The sequence below is a fragment of the Phaethon lepturus genome, unplaced genomic scaffold, assembly GCF_000687285.1.
Source record: "Phaethon lepturus isolate BGI_N335 unplaced genomic scaffold, ASM68728v1 scaffold195, whole genome shotgun sequence".
In the NCBI taxonomy this organism is placed as follows: domain Eukaryota; kingdom Metazoa; phylum Chordata; class Aves; order Phaethontiformes; family Phaethontidae; genus Phaethon; species Phaethon lepturus.
Window position 1 is genome coordinate 1,835 of NW_010542398.1, and position 9,896 is coordinate 11,730.

The 9,896-nt window shown below is 38.4% G+C and overlaps 1 protein-coding gene across 1 annotated transcript; it reads right to left on the reverse strand.

Moving 5' to 3' along the window:
* Window positions 1-603: 603 nt before the first annotated feature.
* Window positions 604-9,507, reverse strand: IFNAR2 (interferon (alpha, beta and omega) receptor 2; the record flags this gene model as incomplete). Its single annotated transcript, XM_010287990.1, has 7 exons — window positions 9,465-9,507; window positions 6,108-6,149; window positions 5,682-5,811; window positions 5,328-5,491; window positions 2,819-2,991; window positions 1,169-1,331; window positions 604-722 (listed from the first exon to the last, which is right to left on the reverse strand). Coding segments are annotated over exons 1-7 (834 nt in total), but the record flags the coding sequence as incomplete, so codon positions are not given.
* Window positions 9,508-9,896: the final 389 nt, after the last annotated feature.

A 9,896-nucleotide genomic window follows, 5' to 3' on the forward strand; every position in this document is an offset into this window, starting at 1 on the left:
GTGATTGATTGTTCTCATTTTAAAAAATTTCTTTCTTATATTGAGATGAAACCTCTCATGGTGAAACTTGTACCCATTGCCCCTTGTCTTGACAGCCTCTGTCCTCTTTGTAGCCACCCTTTAAGTACTGGACTACTGTAATGAGGTCACCCCTGAGCCTTCTGTTCTCCAGGGAGAAAAGACCTAACTCCTTCAGCCTTTCCTTATAAAGCAGGTTTTCCAGCCCTTTGGTCATCTTCATGGCCTTCCTCGGGACCCTCTCCAGTCTGTCTGCATCTTTCTGGCACTGTGGGGACCAGAATTGGACACAGTACTCCAGGTGCAGCCTGACAAGCACTGAGAAAGGCGGGATGGTCACATCTCTATCTCTGTTAGTAACTTGTCACAGAAGTAGCATGAAATGGTTTTGAAAAAGACTGAATATTTGTTCCGCAGAACAGACAAGATTTAGCAGCCTATAGACTATCTTTGATATAGGTAAACTGCAAATTAAAACATTATATGTACTTACATAACTTGTATCTAATTCACAGGATTAGAAATTTCAGATGGTAAACTTCTGCCTCCCAACCAGGAAGGTTAGATATGAAAATTATTACATACCAAAGTATGTGGAAGTGATTTTTTTTGAAGAATATAACCTCCTGCATGCATTAACTTCAGGGCACCAGCTACCATCAGGAAAAAACATATAGCACCTGCGATTGTGACTGTATAATAACCTGCAAGTGAAAAAACCAAACAAACATATATGAATGAAGTTTCCATTGACCACATTGCATATTTCACATTCAGAACAGCTATTTAGAATCACAGAATACTTTTGATCAGAAGGGACCTCTGGAGGTCACCTGGTCCAAAGTTAAAACAAGACCAAATCTCAAACTAAATTCAGGAATTAAAACTAAAAAATTACACCATCTTTGATAACTATTTATGCAGTTAGTGGAGATTTGTATGGCTCACAGGATTAACAATAGATTAGTAGCTCCAAAGTGGATGGAGTTTTATATTTCACTTCTAAATCCCCACAATGTTTATCACTCAGAAGGTACTTTCTCTCTTACTATTTTTAGGATTAATTGATTTGTAAATCTTCCTACATAAAAAGAAAACACTTGGACATAATCAAGTCAGACAATCCATTCCTGCACCACAGCACAGTTACCTTGTTGAGCTACAGAGTCTGCAGTTACACATTTCCAGGCTGATGGGTTGGAATGTTTGTTTAGAGATGCAGTGACCATAACAGACACACAGTAATTTCTATTTGGATACAATTCTTCAATGACAGTACTAAAAATTTCTTCACTGATTTTCTCACGTGGACTCTGCCATGGAAGACAATGTTTTAAAGTTAGCTATTTGTCTAAAAAGACACCCCCACTGATAAAACATTATGGCTGTTTCAGAGAAATGCCGTAGCATGTGAAACCACAAAAGCTGACACAGTAACTCAGCGGTTTACCTAGACAACTGTTTCATCTCTAGTTCTAGCTGCTGTCAAGATGCTTGCCTTATGCCTGTTTGTGAAGTATCTTCTGTCTCCAACTGTTGGTCACTATATGTCCCCTTGAAGTAGCCTCACATAGATTCTACAGATTTGAAACTGCAAGTGATATTCTGATTCAGAGACCAGGGGAAAACATCCATGGCAGGCAAGTTGTGGTCCTTCTTCTGTGACTCATTGCAGAATCAGTTGGACAGATTAAATTCCCAGCGGGTACCTGTCTGACCTGCCATTTAAAAATTTCAGTACAGACAGTCCATACTCTAGTTAGGCAACTTATTCCAGTGCTTTGGCAGCCCAGGTATTAATGTCTCTCTTGATGTTTAACCTGAAATCTGCACAACTGCCAATTTCACTTCCCTGTTTTTGGTTACAGTCACAGTGAATGGTTTATTTCCTCCTTTTCTGTAGTAAATGTTTACATACTCAGAGACTCTGGCCTCTAAGTGTGCTTTGCTTGCTTACACTAAGCAGTCCCCTATTATTCCAGCACTTCCTCACAGGTCATGTGTCAGGATCCCCCACAGTCCTCACTGTTCCTTTTTGGATCCTGGTCAACTGGTCCACGCCTTTTCTGAACCCCAGACTGATGTGGGGTAGGTGGGCTTTACAAACACCAAGTATGTAAAAATATGATTTTTTTATCTCTCAGCAACATGAGAGTCATGTTTAGCTTGTAATATTATAGAATGCTCTCATCCTTTCTGGCAAAACTGCTGCCTGTGGAGCTCTTACCACTCTACTTATTACACAGACAATTATTCTTAAGTGTTATGCCTTGCACTGGCCCTTTTTGAATTATCTCTTATTATTTTAAGATTATTTCTCCATTTTGTGAGGATCATTTTATGTTCTAATCATGCCTATCTACCTTTCCATTTCAGCATACAACATTAAAATTAAATAGTACCAAACCCAAAATAAGTTGTTGCAGAAACTAACTGGATACATTTTTCCAGTTTGACAGAAAACTACTGAACTGCTTTCTGAATGTATTTTCCTAGCAGCTATGCATACACCTGCTAGTAGTTTCTGCTAAACTGTCCTTCCCTTGTCTTCCCAGAGAATAATCACTTCAGCCAGTGCCCTGTGCTTTATTTCAAGTAAGGTTACAGGACAACTAGTATTCCTCTTCCAGGCCTGCTACTCTGCAGTAAAAGGAAGCTAAGGTTCTATCAGCCATTCTCTTTGTTTTCTTTTAAGTATCTTCTATTCACGTTTGCTTCTGTGAATCTGCTAAGCATCAGAGCCATTTTATGCTTTCAGTATTTCTTCCCTAAAGCACAAATAAAACAAAAAGTTCTTTACCTTATGCTCTCCATCAAGTGTTTTCAGTGTTATATCATAATAAAGCTCTTGATATATATCAGTTAAAGACTGTAGCTTTCCATTTTCTATTAAGTAAGATGTTGGCAGCTTTATGGTGACATTTATGCAGTTTAGACAGGAACTGATATTAACTTCTGGTGGTCCCAGGGACGCTATTGAAAAAAAGAAAGAGGATAAAAAATTGTGGAAAAAATACACACTATGTATTCAGTACCAATTCTATTTTGGTGATGGATATATAGCTGACTGATCAGATTCCAGAGTATGTCACTGCTGTAAATCCACAAGCCTTTGCAACATTTAAGTTCCATGGTCAAATGATTTTTTCCCACGTGACTACATTTTAAAAACAGATAGCAGTGGAAGGGAGGGAAGAAGCAGAAAGGTGACAGAGGCTTTGCTTCAGCTCCACAGAGATGTGAGCTTTTTACCTATCTGAGAGGAAATGTGAAGCTATGTATAGGAAAAGCCGATTGCTTTCTTGCTCATCATCATCTTCTACACACACTCTGGAAGGAAACTCTGTAGAAATTCAGTGGTGTGTAGCCCTGCACATATTCATACTGGTGGCAAGCAAGGCTATGGTTCTAAACCTGACAGCTGAACTACAAAGGCTGAAAACTCTACTGAGGGTAGGACAGAGCACCTAGCGAAACATAGTTACACTTCCGTTAGACTTCCATTGAGTCCAAAGTAATGTCTCAAGTTCAGGTTCTCAGAACATGTACATGTTTGAAGAGCCATGCACACTAACTGTCTCCTCTCTCCAAAACTACACATCCATCAAGATCAGAACTTCCGTAGTGAATGAAGCCTAAGATCTTCTTTCCTCCAACACAGAAAAGAAGCAGCAATGTTGGAAAATGGTGTGAGAACAATCTCCATAATCATCCATTTCTCCATAGTACATTGTGGAGGAAAAAGGAAGAAAAAATTAGAGTTTGCATTTCACTTTTGTCTTTTCCAGAAGTATGTACTTTTTGATCAAGGTGCAGACTGGTTTTCCAATGCCTGCAAAATTAAAAAAAGCAATACACATTTGCTAACGACTTCTGTTCCTGAAATAGGGTAGAAAGCAAAAAAACCCCACCCATTTAATACTTAGAACAAATGTGAGCTTTCATGTACTTTCAAACAGGAAAGCATGTCCTAGTCAAATGACTGCACACTTAACTCCTTTCTCATCTTTTGTTTTAAGTTACAAATAAACATTAGCCAACTCTGGTTACAGTCAAATGTGGTTGTTTTCCTGGCTCTTTGTTATGAAGCCTTTCTGCCTTTGCTCAAATCCATCTGTCAACAAGAGTGATTCCACCACAGGTATCTGAAGGGAGATATCAACTACACCCAGCAGGGAAGTATCTCAGAATAGTGATTCTTTCTTATTCAGGCACTGTAAACCAAGAAAAGACTACAGGGTCCATGTAAGTCCCGTGCCCTGGAAAACATGACTTCATGCAATTGCTTATGTTTTGAACTAGAGAACTACTAGCAAAACATCCAATTTCAATTTACAAGTTGCCAGTGATGGACAATCAGTCAGAGCACCTGACAGTTTGTTCCAGCAGTCAATTCAAAATATGCCTTTTATTCCTAGCTAAAATTTATCTAGCTTCAGCTTCCAGTCAGGGCATGCTGTTATGCTTTGTTTACAAGACCGAAGCAGCCTGCCATCATATTAACTAGTGGTCAGTGCACCTTCTGATCCTTCCCTTTATTAAACTAACTGCTGAAAGACTGAAGGCCTCCACCTCAGAGGGATGTTCGCAAATCCTTCAGTTATCCTTGTGGCTATTCTCTCCATTCCCTCCAACTTTTCATCTTCTCTTAGACTATAAGTGGACACAGCAGTGGCTACCTCTGTGCTGAATTCAGAACTAACATGACCTATTTCTTCTCCATAGTCCTCCAATTGTTCCTCAATCTCTGTCTCTGTTACTTCAAAACTGAATACTAAGCGCAACTAAGAGTGAAGCCACCTCTGGCATTAGAAGATGTCACAGCTAATAAGCATCTTCTTTCAGCAAGGAAAGGGAAAAGAGCAGGCTAATGAACAAAGAAATAAATCTCTTCCCCTACACATAGTGCAGACATGGTGTTTCTTGAACTCTTATCATTGACTACCTGAAGACATAAAAACAATGTTGTTGGGTTTTTTTTTTAATGTATCTTACGCACATAGAAATTTTTACTTTGTAGCTTGACATGATGTTATTTCCTCTATATTTACCTACATTTTTATTTCAAAACCAGAACCATGTCCATTTATCAGAACTACTGTAGCCACTAATTTTAGAAAGCTACCTATGTATTACATGTCTTGTAACTGATATGTGATAGATTATATACAAATTCATATTCTCTTAGATAAAGGAATAAGCTACCGACCAAGTTAGTTTGGAGTGTCTTACTGTAAAGCTAGCAGAATATCATTTATGTATCAGCTACAAATAAAAACTACTAAAATGAGCACATGCAGAGAACTTACTGTCAGTAAGTGGCGCAAAAGAAAGTAAAGAAGAATTGAATACTTCAGTTCCTGTGAAGCTCTGAACCAAGGCAGAATACTGAGCGTAAATGTCTTCAAAATCATCTGTCAGATTACAGAAGAGTTGTGTAATAGCCGAACATTGTTTAGCAGTCTTCCAGTTCCTGTGAATCAAAACAAGTTAAAAGAAGATCAAAATAATCTATCTGGACTCTCTGATATAAGAAAGCATTGGGGGGATGGGGAGAACGCATTTCTGAGTGAAAAAACAGACAAACAGGAAAACCCCAGCCTTAGTATTCTGAGCTGATAAACATTAGAAGTAAAATTTATGTCTTCTAAAATAAGACTTGCCTGCGGTCAGTGTACAGCACGCGATAGTATGTTGGCACAGTTGGATCACTTTTTGCCTGCCAGGACAAAATGTGCTGAAAATTGCGAGATTCCATTTGTAGGTTGTGAGGTGGCCCTCCCAGAAATCTTTCTAGAAAGGGGGGAAAAAACCAGAAACAAACAACCCACCAATATGAATGACAATCAAATGTGAGATTATAACAATTCTAATCAATAAACCAAATATTTGCCCCAAAATAAAGCAATCATAGAACAGAGTTCACCACAATAGAAATAACAATGCAAAGGACTGTCCTCCTGTATTACATTTCTTTTAAGTTCTTTCTTCAAAAATCATGACATTTTAAAATGATGCTTGGTGAGAATATGCAAGGTTTTTTTGCACTGCATTAGGAAAAGCAGCTGAAAGACAATAAAAACTCTTACCAGGCAAGCTGCAACAAGCCGTAGACAGAATGCTGATGTACACTGGAAAAGGAAACTACGTATTAATGCATTTGCATGTCTACGATATCTGATTAGTAGCTTACTATTGGCAATATTAATTTGCAACAATTAGAGGCAATACTCAGTATTCCTGCAGTGGAACTGTTTCTTTCTTTCACATCATCTTCCCACTACTTTCCTCTACCTCTCCCTCCTTCCTCAGAGTATGGCATGTCTGCTTCCAACATCTTGTCATTAATGTGAGGCTCCTAAGAGCTAATTCTTTGATAACTACACTGTGGTTCAGGCTTATGCAGATCCCTGCCAGATGAGGTTCAAGACTCATTGTGAATAAACGTACTTAAGATGTTCTGATCAAGTATTGTCTTAGAGGAATCTGACTGTATTTCAGGCAGTTCACTCTGTTAAACACCATTTTAAGTCACGACAAGAATCTTAAGACTGGCCTGGGAAAAAATACTATTACTGCTTGATTACTGAATCATCTACACAGATGTTCTCCTTTGCTAAATGTGGGGAGTCCTCAAGGCTGTAGTTTAACCACTTTGGTATGTTACTCACTGTCTTCAGTCAGCTAACTCCCGTAACTCCCTATTTCAGGCTCTATTTCAAAACTCCCTCTCCATTTTGTGTCCTGTTTGTGTAAGATTTCCCTGTGGGTGTTTAACTCTACAGAAGTCTATTGTCTGCCTGCAGAAGGTAAGAAAAAAACCCCACCAACAGATGCTGCAACACTTCTCCTGTCACAGGGCATGGTTAAGGCCAAATTTAGCTTGTCAGTCAGGGCTACTGTCCAAGTAATCTCTTGAACCCAGCCTTCTTGCAGATCCTGACATTCTAGAGGTCTCCACATCTTCTTGTGGAACCTCCCTAAGAGACTGTCCATTCATCCAGATTCTCACTGTATCCAGAATTCCCTTCCTTGACCAACCCAGTCTTGCATCATTCATACCTTTTCAGCACGATGCTTCAAGACACTCTTGAAACTATCATTCTGACCCTTCTAATTTTTTTCTCAAGATCCTTTAGCTCCTTTCTGCTTTGTGAGTGCAACAAGTATAAATTTCCTGTCTTCATTTTAAAGGTATTTTGTGGCCTATCCTCCTACTGATGAGATGCTGACTCTCATACTCAGTTGGCCAAAGAAGTTATTAGTTTCATTTCAAATGTGCATGCTTTTTCCCATGCTTTAGAGGAACTCCATGGAAATATCTGCAAAATTACTTCATTATTTTCCCTAAAACTCTTCTCTATGAAACTCTCTTTTGTCATGACACCTAAACCTTCTACCCAAAAATATGACAATACCCAAAACACCACTGGCCTGCTACCTCTGTTAAACTGTGCTGATTAATACTGCCTTAACATGTTCTTTTATTCTCCTCATCTCACTTAGAATGGTAACTTCTGTAGCATGAGGAATGTCTTTGACTGCACAGCAACTAATGCAGCAGCACTCTGGTCCACAACTGAGGTTCTCAGGTGCCACACTACAACAAATAACAGAACAAAACTACTTACTGTGTCAACAAGATGTGCCACAGTTAAGAATGACCGTGAAAAGATAAAAGAAATCTGGTACACATCTCATAAAAAATTAAAACAATATTTATGGAGATCTAAAAATAATGGATAGGACAGGATCTCACAGAATGGTTGAGGTTGGAAGTGACCTCTGGAGGTCATCTGGTCCAACCCCCAACTATGTGAAACACAGTACCAGAATACTTACTCCTGAGGGATTCAGAATAGCAGTGGGTCAGTGGGAACTATGCTGTCCCAGACACACTGGCACTACTTCCTAATGGATTAATGCAGTTATTTTATGATTCTTGTCTACTTTTGCAGAAAGTACTGGAAAAGGAAAGGGAACATTTCTTCCTCAATTAATTAAAGAGATATCTGCACAGAATCTTTATGGCTGCAGAGAAGTGCCTTAAAAATTGTCTTTTAATTAGCAGTGGGCACACACAGAAGCACACACAAATACACTTGGGCACCTAAGTTTGTTGAAATCATTTGTGATGGATACTTAGCCAAGTATCTCTTATAAATCTGGCTCTTCAGACATCTGTCTCAAATACTAAACCATGCTCCCAGCACTCCTTCTGAAATTAGATGCAAAGAGGTTAAGCAGCTCACTTGAGTTTCACATGCAGCAAATTTATATTTCCACAAGACAGAAAATTCATTTCTCTTCAGCTTCATTTTGCCATTGAAACCACAGACATCCTCTCTCTTGTATGTCTTCCTTTCGCACTTTTTCTTCTACGTTATTACTAAATAATAAACATCCCCTTAGAGAAGTGCAGATAAAAGTAGAACGATTGATTTCTTGCCATATAGTAACAGATCACCTATCTGGAAGAAACATCCAGTGGGTATGAATAACAACTCAATACTCTCACTGTTATTATTCTTTACCTGAACACAAGCTCAGATTTGTAATAATTTCTGGCAGGAATTGTCCCTTCTCCCCACAGGCACACAATCTTTAGCACATTAAGGCTATTAGAGAAACAGATCATGTCAGTGCACAGACTCTACTAATGACACACTTCTTTGGAGAAAGCCCTTCAAGTTAAGAGCTGCAGACAGTCTTTTGCCATTCTCTCGTATGCCAGCCACCTCACGTGTCAGCTGTCTTGCTGATGTATTTCCTGTTGACCTAGGTGTTTTTCTATTCTGTCCATATTTGTGACTTTTAAATGCCTCTCCATTCATCTAGAGTTCAAACTACCTCAGAACTTTGTTTCAACAAACATGTTTAGCAAAGATAGCTGGAGAGTTGCAAAATTTTGTAGGCTACACTCTTAAATAAGAGACACAGACAAGAAAAAAAAAATCTTAAGACCAAATAACTGGAAAAATTAAGACTGGAGAAATAAAAGATGGTCTGTAAACTGAATGGGGAATCTTTACCATCTTACCCTTTTTACAGAATTAAATGATCCTATCAAAACAGTTTCTCACTACAACTACAGCTCAGCCAACAAACTATGTTTGTTGTGCCTGATAATCTAGAAACTAAGAAGTCCTGAAAAAAACTTGAATAAGAACTGAAAAAGAACATATCCAACTAAGAGTTCACTGGACATTTAGAGAGGAAGAATGCAGTATGCTGTTTCAAAGCATTTCTTTCTTATGGGAAAATCACGTTTTTTGTGTAGAATGGAATATATAGTCTATAATGTGCTAGAGTCTTGATTCTGTGAATTATTCCAGGGAGAGCTCTATAATAAGATGATGGTATCTTACTTCAGTAACTCAGGATGAGTGCTCGTGAAAAATTAGCAGTACTACTCCTCTTACAATATAAAGGCACAAGCAACTTACCAAGTTGATAAAAATGCATTGGTCCATCCATCAGTGCTTCCATAGTGATCAAGAAATATAACCTACTGATTATAAAATAAACATTTTGCTTCTGTACCTACAAATACATGAAAAACAATCACATTCAGCAAGCCATCTTAGTAAATTACTTGCATATAAAAGGAAGTCTATATACAAAGAGTTACTTTAATCCCTTCAATGTTTGAGCAGAGGCAGTGGTACTGCAACGGTTACTGCTATTGGGGGTGGGGTGGGGCAAGGATCCTCAGATTAGACAGGCAATTTTATGTCAATAGCACTTTCCTTTTTTTACATGGAAAGGGCTCTTACCATTTTCAATAAATACTGAAAGCATTGTATGATTTGTATTAATTCTGCATGAAGATAGCATCTGAAAATTCTATGCCACTCACTCCAACTTTTTAAATCCAA